The 19421-nt window shown below is 33.5% G+C and overlaps 1 protein-coding gene across 1 annotated transcript in view; it reads left to right on the top strand.

The window, feature by feature from the left end:
• The first annotated feature begins 713 nt into the window (after positions 1-713).
• The window catches only part of LOC105626456 (lachesin-like), a 71821-nt gene continuing 53113 nt past the window's right edge, over positions 714-19421 (top strand). Inside the window, exon 1 of the mRNA XM_012207757.1 lies at positions 714-765. Coding sequence (XP_012063147.1) covers positions 714-765 — 52 coding nt within the window. The remainder of the gene's footprint in view (positions 766-19421) is intronic.

Consider the following 19421-nt stretch of genomic DNA (forward strand, 5'->3'; position numbering starts at 1 on the left):
TTTATATTATTTTAATTCGCTTACGGCAACAAATTATTCAAAATCTCTATTCACAGGTGAAAGATATACACTGGTCACACACGTTGCAAATTCAGTGAAAATAAATTGTCTTAATTATTCTAACTCATGTATATGTTTGATTCCGAACTTCTAGAGACATAATTTTTTTATTACATCTTGATTAAATAAAATTATCTTTTAATGTCTGGAAAGAAGAAAGGCAGATTGCAATTGCATTAATAATTATGTATCGTAGGCACGCGGTGTCGAAAATGTCAAAATAGTTTCTTATTCATTGCGAACAGCGAAATTAACGTTGCTCCGCTTTTGGCCAACAAAGTTGGCCAAGATCGATGAACGTCACCAAGCGAAACGATACGCTCGGCCGGAGAACGCGAGCGCGACGCTGCTGCTCGATCTTGAGATGCAAAGCTGCAACACGTTGAGCGAACCCGAAAGTTCGCTCGCTGGAAACGGACGATAAAGCGGCGTGGGAGATCGTTACAGCGAGCGGCAGCGACGGGCCTGATAATACTGCCCTCTCAAGTAAATGATCGAACCAACGCGATTGTTTCAGGCATGCTATGTGTCAGAGCATCGGAAACGGAGGTCCGTGTAGAAGATGACGGGGTTAAGTAGATAAAGGGAGCAGGCCTGGCCGCCATCAACGACGGACGATTCCTCGGCTCTTCTCTTTCTCACCGCAGCGCACAATGCTCTGCCACCGCGCTCTTGTCATTCTCATCGCTGTCAACGTGCCAATCGGTAAGTGATTTCGATTCTGTGACTTTAGACCTCTCCCTTCCCCAATTCTTTCGAAAATGATTTGAAAAAATTTTTGAAAAATTAATATGATATTCAGAATTTCTTTTGAAAATATATGATATTCCACTCTTATTTCGAATTATAAATTTATACTGCTGCTTTGCATATGAAATTACAACAAAATTAGTGAAAGATATTCAATGTATATTATAGATATTTTATAAATGTTACAATACATCTTTTGAATTTAAGAATTTTATCTTTTAAATTTATAATCGTAAATAACATTTTCAAAGAATTTGAAAAAATAAAACGTGTCAAAACGTATTTTTATTCTTCACATTTTAAATCTCCATATTTCAAAAATACACAATTAAAAAATTTAAGTTTTTCAGAAAAGAGGTAAATCTATTTTTCAATTCAACAGAAAATTATTGACTAATGAATTAATATTGGTAAAAATACACGCTTAGAAATATAACTCTTGGGAACATTTTTGTTATTTTTACAGCCCTTAAAAAATCATCCTTTTTGAGTTGATAATTTTAATATCCTATAAAGTTACAAAAAGTTTGGAATATTTTATCAAAAGTAAAAGACATAACTTGAAATATCAATAGTTTTACTTTAATCAATTAAAATGATTCAATTCAACATAAAACAATCTCTTCCTTAAATTTCGATCACCAAAACTGTTTTCTAAACGTTCTGTGTAGGAGATCCTTTTTTTCTTATAAAAACAACTCAAAATGTATTACTCTTGAAAAAGGTATTATGATCTTTTTTTGAAAACCTTAAGAATACGATACATATGCTATTTGATCAACAAATTGTTTTGAAGTTAAGTTAATGATTGGTAACATAAGCTTCATCTAATCGTGATAATAACTTGAAAATCATATTCTTTTAGTTATGTTATTTTTAAAGGAAATGAAATTATTTACCCGCAACGAAATATATAGAAATAGCTTTTAACAAGAAATATCTCTTCGTTCGTCAATTGAATTAATCGAGTATTCGATGCAACTAAGTAAATTGAAGCATGATTTGAGCAGCAAGCTTCTGTTACATATATCATTCCCGGTCCATTACATCGGATACGCTTATTGCGATTGACGCAGAAGTCGATACATTGCGAAAGATGTCCAATACGAAATCTGTTGTACCCGACAACGAGCAATAACGCAGATGCAACGGGGGCACGATGCCAACGATGTTCTATATACGCAGTCCACAAAATAAATAAAGTATAGTTCGAGTACCACTTCACTGCGGAAGCGCGACGCCATCCACCGTCGAGCTGTCAGATTCTTGCCCGAATGTTTATCCGATAGCAGTAAATAGAGAGGAAGCGATTGCGTTTTTGCAAATATTTCATCCTGCTACGTTACGATTTATTACACACGAGACTATTCTACTTCGATACTATTCTACATACGATACCTAAATATATATTGTCAAGTTTATCAAATTTCTTGATAACTCTTTTTTATAACATAAACAAATAAGATTATTAGATAATTAATAAAAATAATATAATACTCTTTGTGTGTAAAATGAAACAAGTTTTTTGGGGAAGAAATTTTACATTTACCTCATCAGCACACAATTTTTAAAATGTTTTTTTAAATATTTATTTAATATAAAGATCGAATAAAAAAATATTGTATGCTGATTAAATTGTTTGTGTATTAAAAGATTATTAAGCTTTCTCGAGTTAATTTGAAAATAGTTTCCAAGATTTTCAAAATTAATTTTTTACTTGTTTTTATATGCTCATATTTTTATTATAATTAAGCTTGTGCCTGATTCGATTCTGAGTAAAGATATTTTAAAACAACTGTTCTCTTTAAGAATCGTGATAAAAGCTTAATAGCTTGTGCACCACCGAGTAATTGCTCTTTCCTTTTTCGTGATTGATGTACCGATTAGCTGCTCGAACAATCGACTCGACGCAATAAATTCGATTTAACCTCAGCCATACTCGATCTTGACGTATAATTCTGCCAATAGGTATCGTATACTAGACTGTGCATCGATTATTCAACTATTGAGCAATTGAAACATGATTAAGATACAAGATGCAACTTACATAAAATAATTCAAAATAAATCATAATTATGTAAACAAATTATCTGTTGAATATTCATTATACAAATAAATGTGGCATATTCTTATCTAAATATCAAACAAAGATCGAGATTTATATTTGTTACACAACAGTGTACGCAATTCATTTAATTCATTTAAAATTTACTATTATATAGTATATAATAATATACATTCATAATATATAATAATTAATAATAAAATTAATATTTAAATTCCTTTCTGTTAATTCAATTCTTCCGTAAAGTATTTTCTGATAAAACAAAAATATTTTTTAATCTATTATATAATATCAATTAAATTATAATATAAATAAAAAAAACAGCCACTGCCGAATTTCACTTATTTATTACTGATCCTAAATGCGTGAAATAACTGAAAATGATCTGTAAATCGCTTGAAAGAGCATATTCAAGTAAAATGTGCACGAGTTGCACGAAATGTGAGTGGGTAATTGAAGTCCGAGTTTATTCGCAATTAACATGAGCTAGTCGAGAAATAATAAACGAACGTTCATTGCGAAGTCCGAAGCGAGCGATGACAACATCTGGTGCGGATACCATGATACTAAATATACTACGTATACCATACAAACGCGTGTGCACGGTATATCTCGAATGTTGCCGGCACCCAAAGTGCGTCAGAAACGCCGCGAGCCTGGTCGCTGTCACTGATGTTTATTGGCACAGAGAGTATCTACCACACATACTGAAATTAATGATAGTTTGTTTAGATTATAGTCCATGGACATAGTTGGCCTCCGGCAATCTTCCCATGTCACTTAACTCTATATTAAACTTTTGAGATACAAGGATATGCAGAAGTCAATAATTAAATAATTGAAAATATAGAATTTTCGTGCAAAGATAATTCGAGCACCACACGCTAGAAGTTTGCGTGTTATATTTTAGAAATAATTTATAGATTAGAATATATAAGTAGTTGAAATGAAAACATATACTCTAAATGTTTCGCAGTGTTCGCTGAGATACGATAAATTACGAAGAAAGTATAGAAATATTCTATAAAGACAAATTTATAGAGTATTTTCTTCGTAATATCAATAATATCGATATCGCCTCGATATTAACGATTTTTCTGCAATAACATAAAGAAAAAAAATTAAGAAGATTCGTGTCGATGCGGAGAGATAGAATCGCGCAATTTGCGATCGACGGGATACACGTCCTATAATCCGTCCTGTGCAACGCCGACGACGTCCGATGCAGATGCAATGGAGGATCGGTGCCAAATACGTTATACGGGCCACGGGAAATGGGCACGTAGATCGCAGATATGGCGCGTCCTCCAGTACTGCGGCATGGATCGCTCCAGTCTGGTCAACTTCTGGCCCTGATGTTTATTCGGCGCGAGTGGAAGCGCCGACTGCGCTTGTCGTTCGAATTAATTTACCGCTTGCGGGCCTCCGGTCTCTTCAGATATAGATAGATAGATAGAGAGAGAGAGAGAGAAAGAGAGAGAGAGAGAGAGAGAAAGAAATGAGAGATAGCAAGAGAGACAGGTAGAGCCTCGATGATATCGTTCAATCGTTAGAAACGAGTATAAGATGTATATTCGTAGCGCACTTTTTTCAACCAAATAAAGAAGTTTTATTTAAATTAAAAATTTGTAGACGCGTCTATTTCTAGTCTATCTATTTTAAACGGCGCGACTTACATCTTCAGACAAATTAATACATAGGAACATTTGTATTATTTCTATTTAAATTAATTTCGTATGAATAATTTCATTTCTACACAAAAAAAGTTCTTTATAAAAAAAGTATTTTATATATTTTTTTAGAACAGATCTTTAGTATCTATTCAAGCTCACTCTTTGCAGATATCGTCTTTCTCTCTTTGGACAGAGGATGAAAAATTGAAGCGCATTGTCGAAAATTACTATCAAATTGACCGTACATTGTCGTAAGATGATATCTTTGTCAACCGCAAGGAATATCATCTCACGTCCATGCTATAAAGAAACCAGAGTGCCTTATCCACCAGTAGTAAGACGCTACAAATCGAGCGTTTCCAAATGCATCACGAAAAATGCACCACTCAACGTGTCTGGGACCGACGCAAGATTGGCAGTGGACTCCGGTGAAGATTTGACTCAAGTCAAATCGAGATGAATCGAGTGAACGGCTACTAGCCGAATGAAAAAAAGAAAAAGAAAAAAAAGGAGCAAACGATGGAGGTTTTATTCGTCGGTGACCGGATAAGATTGTCTACTGCGGATCAACGGTGAGATTCACCGATTGTTCCACAAGGCACTGCCAGCATCGCGTTTCCATCCCCTGGCGTTCCTTATCGGGCAAACAACGACCTTTCCGGCCAAATTGGTCTGACTCGGAACCGAGTAAAACGTGATTAATCGCTCGCCTCCTTTCGCGGGAATGTATCTACCTCGCCAACTCTCCAGTGGTTATATAGCGATAAACGGATAACCGCGGTCTAGACTCAATTGAGTTTCGATATAGGATAGATGCGCCGCGCGCATCGCTTTCGATCTTGGAGGAAAAAAAAGTAATGCGAAAGACAGAAACAGAAGGAGACAGCGTGGGAGAAAGATACGTTCGTTAGGTGTTAGTTCGTTAAACCGATTTCTTTTTCCATCACTTCTCTCTCGTTTTCATTATAACCTCCAAACTTGCTTGTATTTCTGACTGTAATAAGTTAATCACATAGAACTAATAATTCTTTCAATCAACTCGTTGATTAACAATGTAATTAAAAAATAATTTTTATCTGTGTTTGGTTACTAAAATACCTTTATTTTTAAATTTTTTATTTTTTTCTATTTATGCAAACATTTTTTTACTATATTTTGAACGAAATGTTATAATTGTTGTATATCATATAGATATTTTTGAGAGAAAAAATATTCCGTCGTTTTTAAACATTATTTTATATAATAAAGAGAATTATATAGGGAAAAAAAATCCTTAGAATGTATGTATCTAAATATTTAAATATTATACTTTTATTTCTTTTAACTATTTTTAAAATTTTTTGTGTGTTTTGAAACAATTGTAGCTTCTAATTTTTTTATTGCTATTAAGGAGGAAATGTAATAGCAAAAGAAAGCAAGGTTTAACGCATTTAATCCTTTCTAAACGACGAAGGCCTTTGAAAAACTACGGCTGCGTATTTCAAAGAACGGAAAAGTACCACTTCCTTTAATTACTCTGCTTGTGTGAGGTTCTAGAAAGAGAAGTCTACCTGAAAATCATTATGCTGCTTCAAAGCCACTTCGTATTACAAAACGGCTTTTAATTGCGAAGCGAATAAATTATTCGATTCAACTCGTCTAACCTTATTACATTAATTATATCTGCCGCAATCTTTATATGTAAAAATAATTCATTTCTCAAATCAAAATAATAGTCAATCTTGAAATTCGATTAAAACTGCAATTTACAATGTATATGCGAATTTACATTAAAACAAAAATTTTAGTTGTTAGTTTTTGAAGTAAAAAGAATAAGATTTAAAAACTTAAAAATTGAAAGATTAAAGAATAAATTTTTAATTGAAAGATTAAAAAAGAAATTTTAAATTTTAAAATAATATGAAATATTTTCATATTTCTAATTTAATTCTTATTAGTTATAAGTTGTACTTCATTTTTTCGTTATTCATTAGAATAAAAGAATCATGAACCAAAACCTAAATGTGAATTATCCTTGTGAATTATATAAGATTTTACTGAAAAATGAGGCGCGATTAAACGAGATGTATGCAAGATGCAAGCATCCAAAGGACATTAACATCCTCTCCTATCCTATATGTACGATTTCGTTATTTTCAGGCTATAACATTTATTTTTATGAATCGCTGTCGTATTATTCATTCACTCGAATTTACAAGGTTATCTTAATTTAAACGTAAAAACTGTTAACTACTTCCGACAAATCTGGAGGTGTCTGCAATAAAAATTCTACGGAATACTGCCTTTCTTCGTCTCTTAATTTCAGACATTAAATACATTAGCTCGGAAACTGTATTACGAACTAAAATTCTGTTAAAGTAGAGTCTATTTGAAATTAACTAACTTCCATTGAGGGGAAGAAGCTTCTAATTTTTAAGCTAATTTTTAAAGAATTCATTATTGAGCTGTCTCTGTAGAAGTGTCGTTAATAAAAGGTTAACTCTTCATATTTAAAAAATCTTTTACATAAAAAAATGTGACGTACATACAATACGTAAACTAGCTTTATTACATAAACGTAGTAGAAAGTAGAGTGTTTGATTGCATCTCGTATTTGGCTATGCCCCACTATTCACTACAAGTTTACTCGTATTGTGACAACGTTAGTGCATACACTACAAGGATGTTGCGCAAGTTCACACGAACGGTTGACCTCGTAGAAGTTTACCCCATACCTGGTAGCGGTATTCCATTAACTTCTGTCAACGCCAAGCACCACAAGCCCGTGTCCTGAATACGGCAATAAGTTAAAATCAAGCGTTTAGGCCCACAACAAGGCTTCAGTTTTTTTGAGCATTTTAAACTACCAATTTGCATGAATAAGGACATTTCTTATCATTCCAATGTTTTATGGTCTGCAGAAAATTAGAGAAAAAAATGTTTGGCTAAAAGCTTTTAATTTCATTACTGTAAATGACTTAAAATATGTATCCGATTGTTAAATACACGATGTATAAATACACGTTATTATTAAATACACATTATTATTTCAATAATTCATTTCATCTATAATATTAAACAGTATGTAATATAAAAAAATAGAAAAAAATGAATATTTTAAGATTTTAAGATATCCAAAGAATTTTTTCTTGACACACATACACGCGCACACGCACGCACACAATATATATAAATTACGCAGTCGACGTAAATTTATTTAACGTTTTTTTAATCATAAATTTGAATCTTAATTTTTAAAAAATTTATTCATTCTAGTCAAATTTTTAAAGAATTATACAAATATGTATCAAATATATCGTATTTCCTTTCGGCATACGAACATATTAGAATGCTACGAACACATTTGTACATGCGTGCATACCTGTGAGCCCGTGACAGGATATCGGGGCTTCGATTTGATCGCATTGCATTGCGAGAGCGCACAGCCGGATCGCATCACATCGCATCGCTAGTGGCAAGATTCGAAAGTAGATCGGGAAACGGCGGGGTAGGCGTGCGACAGACAGGCAAGGTAATACATACAATCTCCCTTGTTGTCTGGCATCAGCTTGCCGTCGATAGACGATAGGAAAAGATGGAGAAGAAAATCGAGAAAGACAGAAAGAGCAAAAGAAGAGAACCATCTTTAGGATAGAAAGAGAAAATAGATATAAAAACAAAGAGAGAGAGAGAGAGAGAGAGAGAGAGAGAGAGAGAGAGAGATGAGAGCAAACGAGACCAAAATAGGGAAAGACGATGGAGGATGAAAGCTGGACAGGAGTCCTGAGAAGCTTTGAAAAGCGTGGCAGCCACCGGAAGTCTTATAAACAATCCCAGAAGTGCCGGCAGCCAAGACCGAACTATCCCCGATTTCGCGCAAAGAGGATCAATGGAGAACGGAATGCGTGTAAACAACAGAGCATTGCTTACGTGCTTGTGCGCGTGTACGCGCGCGTATCTACGTGTGTATGCGCTCGAGCGACGAGCAAGATGGTCGGTGCATCCGCGTTCTCGCCCACACGACATTCTGCACACAAACCGCAAGACATGGGCGACTGCAGGATTGCATTTCTCCTGTAACATTCCTCTCGACGAGTCCTCGCGTTAGTCCGCGGTGAAATTTGAGAATCACGAAAAACTCCGGGTGTGTTATTGGCTTAGTTTTCGGAATAGTTAAATGAGTACGTGTGAAGAAAAGTTACATTGATGAGTCGAGTTATACCGCGTTTTGTTCCGTTCTCTCTTTACGGTAATCGCAAAAAATTTTAGAAGCTTTCGCAACTTTCGTTCCGTTTGATTATGACCATCCGTATTTAATATGTCACACCTGTTCCGATAAAATAATAATCGCTCGTCAATGCTACGTGACGTGGATTGGAAGTGGAAATTAATAAATGAAATTTAACGGGACATAAAATAGAATAGAAATAATTAATATATTAAAAAAAACAAAATTATACTAAAGTTTTTAAATTTCTAAGTAACATCTGCTATTCGCAATATCACGTTTCTTATATCTTTCGTTCCAGAATAGACAACCTCAGCTCTGATTTTCCAGCGTTTCTACGATCACGACTCCAAGTTACGCGAAATGTTTCATACGTCCACATCGATCCGGGAGAGCCGTGGGCTGATATCGCGCGGCGCACAGAAAATCGACGACAAAAGCGGCAACCTGTTCGCTCGACCTCGGTCATGGAAAATATACGCAGTCCGTGGCAAGGATATCCTGTTCGGAAAATCCTTTTCAGAATCGCGTCCGTCTGCCATTGCTATGTATAACGCACAGACAGCTCGTCGGCATACCCATCTTGCATTATGCATCCCGTCATAATGCAACCCTTGGGGGCAGGGGATGGAAAAAGGCGTGAGGAAAGAGGAAGGGAGCACATGAAAGGGTGCGAGCGCCAGATTCGCGAATTCCTTTTGCTTGTTTTGTAATATCCTTGCATGCACCACACGACGATCCCTACGATATCCTGCGCGCAGGGGGCGCGTATATATCTGCTTAACACATAATCCCCGCCCGTATCTACATACTTGGCATTGCGTTCACGTGCGATCGGAGAAACCGTTTCCACCTCGTTCGTTTTCTGATTATGAAATTATATCGCGCCTCCTGAGAATCGACGCTGCGCGATTAGGCAGAATCTCAGCGCTACTTGGGAACTGCATTCCACTGATCGCTTCTGTTCTCAGTGGATCGATTACATCCATTTGTTTGGAATAATTTCAACTATACAGAGTGTTTTAAAAGTTGTTTTATCTTTAACAACAAAGGAATAAATGTGTTTACTAAAAATTACTCTCTCTCTCTCTCTCTCTCTACTAAAATAATAAAAGTAAGCTACTGAGAGTTAGCGCGGAAGGAGATGGGCAAAAATTTTTTACAATAAAATTGTTACTTCATTTAATGTACAAATCTTTAAAAAATCTTGAAAACTTTCGACTCTCTTTGGAATCTTCTTTAGGAATATTCTTATGCAATAGTTGATTTCGCGATCGGTCAAGATAGAGTCACTCACAGGTTGACCGATCTCAGTAGTCTAGATTATTTTTATTTTTGTTATTTTAACTCTCACGAAGTATCAAATTCTAATTTCAATGAAACTTTGTATATGCATAAATAACGTAAGAGATGAATTTAGAAAATATAAATAAAATATTGTGGATAATAAATAAATAAAATCATCTCTTAAAACATTATTGATATTTTCGAAATTCTATGTAACTTATAATAAAGTTTTAATAAAATCAGAATTTGATACGTTATAAGACTTCCTTGTAAATCTCTGAATGTCTCACCTAAAAGTTAACTTTTCATAGTAAAAAATTAATTAATGTTTGATATTTTTAAAACTACTGTTATTACCTCTTAAAGCAATTAAGCGCTTATCAATAATTATTAACAATTATCGTTTTCTAGACTTAAAAAAAATGTTGTCACTTAAATAAACGAAGGAATAATTGTTACTTTCCACTAACCGAGTTTTCCCTATAAAATCTAAATAACACGAAGCAGATTCTCTTCTGCGCGCCGTTAAATGCAGTTCTGCCAGTCACGTTATTCGTTTCCTTTTATCTTGGCTTAAACAAGAATGCAAACGATGGTCCGTGCGGAGGCTTAAACGATTTTCCCACGCTGTATTTAGACGGATAAGGGATCTCTCATTGGAGGAAAATGAGTACCTCTCCCGAGAAAGTGAAACACAGCCTTATCGAGCAAGAAAATAATAACGGAATAATAACGGAAGACCATCGCGCCTTTGATGAGAATTTTATCACGTTACGAACGAAGCATTTTCTAATTCGACGTTCGCTGTGTCCAAGCTTTTTAACTCATTTTTATTAAAATTGACCAATCGTTTTTTTTTCTTTATTTACTCGCTACATTGTGGTTAGGTAAAGATTTCTACATAATTAAGAAATTCTCTTCTTGAAAAAGCTATTTAGCGACGAAAACACTGCATCGAGAAAATTAATTTCTATCTTCATATAAAACTTCATCTGTTATTTATTGGCTTGACCTGCATTTATGCAGGTTTTTTTAAATGAACTTTATTAAGATTCCAATGGATATCTGAGAGAATTTAATGTAGAGCAATTATGCATCTCTTTATTCACTGGTTGTAAGAGTTTATATACGCGGATATAAATTCCTTAATGTGCCGAAACTTAAGATGCTCGAGAAACTTTTGACATAATGGAAAACTTCGATGTGGGAATAGTATCAGCGAAAGAGGACACGCTCGTCAACTGAGAGAAGTTATATTTTCGTTATACAAGAATTTGCAAAGACAGAATAGTTAGGACACAAACGTAAATTTCGTCATTGTGACGTACACTTTTTAATTTTTATCATCGAATGACCTGACAGTTAAAAAATAAAAGCTTCCCATATGAATTTTTTGCAACGAGAAATATTGTACACAATGTATCATGTTATAAAATGGAATTAAACTACATGCGTACACTAGTTTATTGCTATTTATTACTATATATTTGCGGTTGCAACCTGGCCTCAAAAATGTTACATAAAATATTTTATTGATTTACACTCCGTCGCATACTTTCGTTTTAAAAACCGACTTGTCATCACCGACACGACGAATAGTCGGCTATATTTTTTCCAGTGCGATCAGGATCACCGAAGCCAGGCGAAACGAAGCCGCATAAAACGACGGATACGCAAATATTGCGTTACACGGAAAAATACCCCGTGGAGATGCGCTAAAGCCGAAATAGGAAAAAAAAGATATTCCCGCGACAGCCACGCGATCCCACGGCATTTCGCTTTAAACCTATATGAACTTGTGCTTGTGAAAAGCCCACGGAATCAATGAGACCAACCGCGGTATGTGGAATACCATACGGTATTCTCAAACCGAAAGTTAGATTTGTAGCAACAAGGAAAACGTCAAAACCGACTGCAAACATTAAAATTTCAACCGTTTCCATTTGTACGTACATTTTCAGTGATTAGAAATAAAATCGTGAGGCTGAAGAATTTCGCAAAAAAAAAAGAATAGATAAGCCATGTTTATCTGCTTGATCCGTATTTAATTATTATACATAACAGGTAATAAATTCTCTATGTGCAGCAAGTCTGTACTCATCAAAGGAAATTAATAAAACTTTGAACGCGGTGTTATAAACATTATTTCTCAACGTTGTAAAGAGAACTCTATCAGTGATTATCGTGATTTATGCAATAATATTCAAAATGTTGCGTCGACACGTATAGATTTATTCTCCTTGAATTTAATAAAGTATAAATGCGATATTATCTTTCGGAAATAACGACACAGAGGAAAGAGGAGATACATTCGCACGACCGAGGATCTCGGAACGCGGGCGAGTTCGCGTGGAATAACTGAAAGAGCGATTCCGTTGGCAGAGGGATGTAACGTATGTAACACAATATGCGTGGTGTCGCCTGTGCCGGGCCATTTGTTCGGACGCGAGCCTCGGCGCGAGCAAGCCCGCGCATTCGACGCGACTCACGCTATCAAAAGAGCGGACGAGCTCTGCGCCGGCGTTGATAACGGCTCACCGCCGTTCATATTTTACGCCGCGCTCATCAATAATTCATGCCGTGAATAATGCGCTGCTGTTTCGCGTTACTTTATACCCGGGTCTCCTTCCTACCCTCCTCTCTCTGCCTTCCTTCCTTCCTTCCCCCGCCATTCATCCAGCATAGTGTCCCGCGACTCAGGGACGAGAGGTCGGGGTGCGTGCTGTATCCGTTTGGGACATACTCTTATCTCCTGATTTATCCACCGAAACAGACACGCTTCGGTCCACTCGTTCGCGAGAAGCTAGCTCCGTGATTAGCTCTTTATTCGACTTTCTCAACGAAGGATCCTTTCCTTAGGATAGTTAGAATGATTGGGAAAAGTATTGTATCTACTTCTAGCTTCTAGTTAAATAGACTTTTTCAATCTTCATTTTTTTAACACAATCTTGAATATCAACTAAGTAGATTGTAAAATAAATAATTTTGAGAAAAGGAGAAATTTTTGGTGAGAAGTTTGTGTAATGTTAAAATAAACTCTAGCAATACTGATACGATGTCATACTTAGTTTTAACTCTTTCAGACAGTATAAGGAGTGAAAAGTTATTTTGTAAAAATTACAAGATACAGTTACTCGTTATCGAATCTAAAAAATAACAAGTTAAAAATAACATATCGTTACTAGTTACTGATTATTAATATCTTAAAATATTAAAACGGTTTTTGAAATCGGAAATTATATATATTATCTAAAGACTGAAGATTAAATAAACGAAAATATATTAGATCATAAATATATATAGGTCTAATTAGATTAAAAAAGGAATGATAAAAGTAACTATAAAATTCGTTACCATTACCAAAAAAATATAGTAACTTGTTACAGTTATCGTTACTTAAAAAGTAATTATTTGTTACTTTTTTAAAACCAGTCTAAAAAAGAGAGAATGTACATTTGTAATATTTTTTGTTTAAATGTTGATAAATATAATATACAATAATGACACCAGCTTTATCTTTTAATTTTTTTCTTAAAAACATAATTTCATAATTCTAAAATATTTAAAATATACGGCAAACTGAGATATTTGTCCGACATATCACGGAGAAATGTAAAATAATTCCTGAAATAATGGTATATTTCTCACCTGTCAACAATCGCTGCAGAGGCGTTGCGGCAGTTGACAGTTAAGAGTATTTTAGAAATTATTTTATACTTTTGTGTGACATAGAATAAATGTTCAGAAGTAATGCTCCCCTAAAACTACGATTTTTTTTTTCAGTAATGAACAAAACTAGTTATAACAAGACATGTGTATCATATTTTAAAAGGGGGATTTGTGATTTTTGTGAGAAAAAAATTTTATTTCAAAAAGACAGTTTTATTTTTGAACGCGTAGCAAGTCGTATGTTCCTAGACAGAAAGGAGAGATGAGGTGAATCTCGCTTTGCGTAAAAAATCGTGTGCCCTTTGGCAGAGGAAGGTGAGATCGACTTCGTTTCGCATTGGAAAACGTATGGAGACAGGGCGTGCCGCCTATCGCCTACGAGGGACGGCACTGCCTCCAACAAAAATATATCCTATTGACACGCAACCCATATTTTAATATTGACACGCAGTTTTGGGCAATTTGATGTATATGTACAAATTCGTACAATTCATTTTAATATATTATTACGCACAAAGATGAAGCTTGGATTAAAATTTCTCTTTTTAAAAATAATAAGATCTTAAATTTAATAATAATAAATTAATTAATCACAGAAGCGTATTAATATCTTAAAATATTAAAACGTTTTGAAATCGGAAATTATATATACTATCTAAACGCTGAAGATTAAATAAACGAAAATATATTAGGTCTAATGAGATTAAAAAAGGAACGGTAAAAGTAACTATAAAATTCGTTATCATAGTTGCCAAAAAAATATAATTACATTACTGTTATATCAAAAAATAATAGTAACGCAGTTACCAAAAAAAGTAATTTGTAACTGTAACTTCGTTACAAGTAAATTACTTTCATTCTCTGTAAATTATACGAAATCTCTCGATATGTTTCACGATACTCGAAGAATTAGTTTTATAATGATTATAATTATTATAATTGCTTCCACTAGTAATATTAGACTTTAAAGGCACATTCGATTTTAAGACTGTGAATTCTAAAAAAAATTAGAAAAATTAAATATGTAAAAAATAAGAAAAATATAATCAACTTTTATAATAGTAAAAACTTATTAAAGATTTCACAAATATGTAAGAATTTTTTCAAATTTGTATACAGTTCGGAACAATATAAAAATCTGACGTTCGAAACCCAAGTTGCAGATAAAAATTTCATATTGTTGACGGAGAGTAAAGAAACATATATTTTATTTTCTTATGATAATTTTTCATATTTAATAATTTAAATTTTAACTCGTCGTCATTATTAATCATTTTTGATATACAAACTTTTAATAATAAAATATGACAGAAATTTAAATTTCTTTCCGTCAAACATTTACTTACTTTTATGTATCTATGTATCCATTTTTCGTACTTTTATATAGTCGAAAAGGAACATTTCAAAAAATACATTGCATGCGCCATTGTTATTACTGCTCAGGTATTTCTCCGTCCCAGAGAAAACGCAGCCCTTTCGCAAAGACAATACTCATTCTGGTACATTCTACCCACTCGTTCTCTCGCAACAGCCATACACGCATGCGGTTTGCTTTAACCTTTGCAATAACGCTTACTTGGTCACGCCATCGTTCGTATCGTGAAAAATGGCAGCACCGTGTGTACACACACACACACACACACACACACACACACACACACACACACACACACACAACACGCACGCACGCACGCACGCACGCACACAAATATATACATATATATATATTTCTGCCTTAACTCCATTCTCCCGTTTTTCGAGACGTTTCTTACGACGTTTCTATCTTTTGGTTCACATTGTAAAATGGAGATACATAACTCCTTCGTCTTCATTTCTTTTTTTCAAAACCGCAAGTTCTGTGCTCAACGTTACATTAATAATTTTTAGGTAATTTGAGAAAAATTAAATATACGTAAATATAATAATTATAAATACATTTTGTTTAAATTTCTTCTCATTCCAAAAATTTATGTACAAATAAAATCTAAAGATTTTGTACAGATAGAAATTATTGTATGTTATGTATCTATTAATAAATTAATAATTTTTATAGAGCACATTCCTGATTATTAGAGCTCTAATATATATTTAAGAAAGAAACTATAATACAAGTTAAAAGATAACTTACTGTAAATTATAATTATTAATCTTGATATCATGAAAAAAAATAAATTATTAATTTAAGAAAATCTGACGCTTCTTTTCACATAAATTATAAAATTTGTTTTCTTATTATTAGCTTAAGTTTTATTGAAAATACAATTAACAACAATGTCAATTATGACAATGTCATTATCTGTGACAACACCGGAGATGAAGATATAAATTTCAATGAAATTAAATTGTAAATTTTTAAAACCTGTCTAACAAATCTAAGTACAAATCAAATTCACTTAATTTATCTGTTATTAGCATTATTTCTATCATTGGGCACAAAATGTCTCAAATGCGATAAAAACAGTATAATTTAAGAGTTACAGAGTAATTGTAATTTACAAATTAAATTCGGAATATAAAGAATATCTCTGAATTATTATTTGTTAATGAATAAGTAGTCTCGAGAATCATTTTCTCTTATTACAAATTTCATCATACTTTTTTTCTACCATTTTTTAAGATTAGCTTAAATATTTCTATGACATTAAGTTCTTTAGTAAATCAAATTACCATAGAAATTGATTACTACGAAATTTGACAAAAATTCTAGAATAGGTTAGATGAAATGAGAGAAAAAGAATATTAAAAATATAATTTTTGAATGTATAATTCAGAATAAGAGGTAAGAATCGAAGGCCTTTCTTTGATTAACTGCACATAAATATTATCATAGACTTTTCTAAAAAATGAGAAATAGTTTAAAAACTAATGATTATAATGATCACAAAAAAGTAATGAGTCAACGGCCATTTTGAAAAAAATATTTACATGCATAAACGTGTATACAAATTTAATCTCGAAACATAACGTCACCTTGTTTTCATTTAACGAAAATGTAGCTATTGATTTATTATCGTATGTTTTATACTATTTCATTAAGCTATACTCGTAGTTTTAATATTTCATTCAGATTATGCAGATATTAGTGAGATTTTGGGTGGACCTGGTCCACCCAAAGGCACCTCATTAATTTTCGGCATTTTACTAAAGAATCACCTTAATTCCAATTTTTCTTTTATTTATATTGAAATAAAATGCATTTTTTTATATGATATAATACAGAATCTCTTTCTTATTCTAAAGTGAGAATTAATTAATTATATTATTATATATACTGTGTGTGGACTTCAATGCTATACTTATAACTAATGCAATCATCAATGAATATTTATTGCTTTTCAGTAATAATATACTAATTCATTTTTAAAGAATACTTTTTTAACCTCATTCTAATCTCGTCTATCGATTTTTTTTTTCAATAAAAATATCAAATTTTTTACTTTGGAAGAGAAAATCTGTTATATATAGGAAGAATTATCGGTTATTGTTATAAGCCATTTGGTCCCATTTCACGTCTGATGTCTATATACAATTAAAGAATATATCTAGCATATTGCAAGTTTTAAAAGTAAATGTATCTTCTTTCACACACACCGAGATGTTCCTTCGAAATATCAATGCAAAATATCAATTTCTAGTAACATATTCGTCATCCACTACTGGAACTGATTTAAATTCCCAGATCGATGAATAATGGATTTATAATTTATCCGCTTGTTACGTAATGCAAAAGATATGTACTTATCTCATCGTATTCTGTCGTTCCCTCTATATTTATCTCTCATTTCATACTTTAAATTTTTTGAGATATTTTCGACGGGAAAAAAAAGCGCGGAAAATAAAGTTTTCATAGGATATTTATATTTATATTTATATAAAACTACTTTAATATATTTAATTATAATCGATTTTGTTTCAGTATATCTATATATTGTAATATGTCTATATATTTCTTTAATATAATATTTTTTATCTTTGCTTTTTTATGAATTATTAGTTCCGTGAACTCATTAATTAATATTTAACTAACCTGAAATTTAAGGATTAAATACTTTCGTCCATCGTAAAAGATTAAAATCGATTTCGTGTTCTGAGTCTCACAAAAATTGAATCACTTTTCTTACTCTTCTTGGTTATATAATATTTTGAAAAAAAAAAAGAATAATCGTTTTTACTCATCAAACAGATATTTTCGGCGATGGAACGGACTTATCGGCTAAAACCTGGGAACTAGAGACGATCGCTTAACCCCGCCTGATCGTTTCTCGCGCACTTTATCCTCTCTCCGTTTCTCTAAACCTCTCAAGCTGTCTTCGTGGAAGACGTTTCGCTAGGAATCCCCACAGCGATGTCTACCTCGCGCATCGAGCCGCAAAGAGAGAAAGAGAAAAAGAGAGCGCGAGCCGGCCTGGTTCTTCGATACGACAACTCGATGTTCCGTGTCAAATTAGCGAAAAAGTAGTGGCATTTTGTCCCACGGGAGAAACCGTTTCGCGCAACATGCTGCAATCGTGTAAGGGACGGTGGGATTTAAGAGATATCTTGCAGCGGCTCCCGGCTCCCTGTAATTCAAGTTCATATATTGGACGATTCCCTGTCGCGGATCAATGCGATGTTCCCTGCGGAGATGTATCCTTGCCAACTTGTTTCGTGATATCTTGGATACGATCGTGTGAAAAAATTTGATCGAAAGTTTCCTTGACCAATTGACGAAGGTAATTCAATACTATACATATTTTTAATTTACCATCGTATTGTTAAAATTATTATTATTATATCGTTCATTAATTAAGAAATAATTCAATCAGTATTCCATAATTTGATATAAAAGGTGTAAAGCGATGTTTCAATAGAGACGTTTCTCATCTCTTTGTCTTCAATTTACAAAAAATTTAATAGAAATAATTTGGAGTATTTGGAGAATAGTATATATATATATATATATAATTATATATTTTTTTTTAAAAATGCGATATAATTTATTTCTTAGTAAGCTTAAGTTTTTAGTAAGCTTCTTCACGAGCGAGCTTTTATCTGAATCAAGAATTATGTCCCGCTGAATCATTATCCTCAAAAGAAAGAAGAAAGCGGATACATGCAAGCGGTGCGGGGAAATTTTATCTAGCAAGCTAATTGCGATAAAATTACGTTGATATCCGCCTTTAAAGTGTAGCTTTAAAGATCGGTGCCCATCTCGTCGGACGGCCCGAATCTTCACTTTTTCTACTTCGTATTACGTAGTCATGAGCTCATTGCGCAAAATTCACGCCTTTGCATTCAAAGCGAGTCTGACAATGCGAGCGTGCGGCTCGAATCGATCGGTAAGAAAGACTTTAGAATCATCAAGTGGTTCGTTTTTACTATCCAATCGATAAGACCGATCCGTAATCGAGAGAGAGAAAGAAAGAGAGAAGGAGAGAAAACTCAAAAATACTCATGCGTGTGAAACACGCAACCTCAGAAGGCAGAATTTCATGTCACACGCCATGCTTCGCTTGAGAATATATCGCCACCCTGTAAGAAGCACACCCCTTCGCTTCCTCTCTAACTCGATACATCGAGAAGTGAGAGATGTCATTTCAAATTTTGAAAGCTCGTCGATGCCTCTAGCTGAATGATACCAAAAGATCGAGAGAGAGAGAGAGAGAGAGAGAGAGAGAGAGAGAGTAGTAGTTAGTTAAACAAAAAAATAAAAAGACGAGTATAATATTAA

Source organism: Atta cephalotes (assembly GCF_000143395.1).
Source record: "Atta cephalotes unplaced genomic scaffold scaffold00005, whole genome shotgun sequence".
Taxonomy (NCBI): Eukaryota; Metazoa; Arthropoda; class Insecta; order Hymenoptera; family Formicidae; genus Atta; species Atta cephalotes.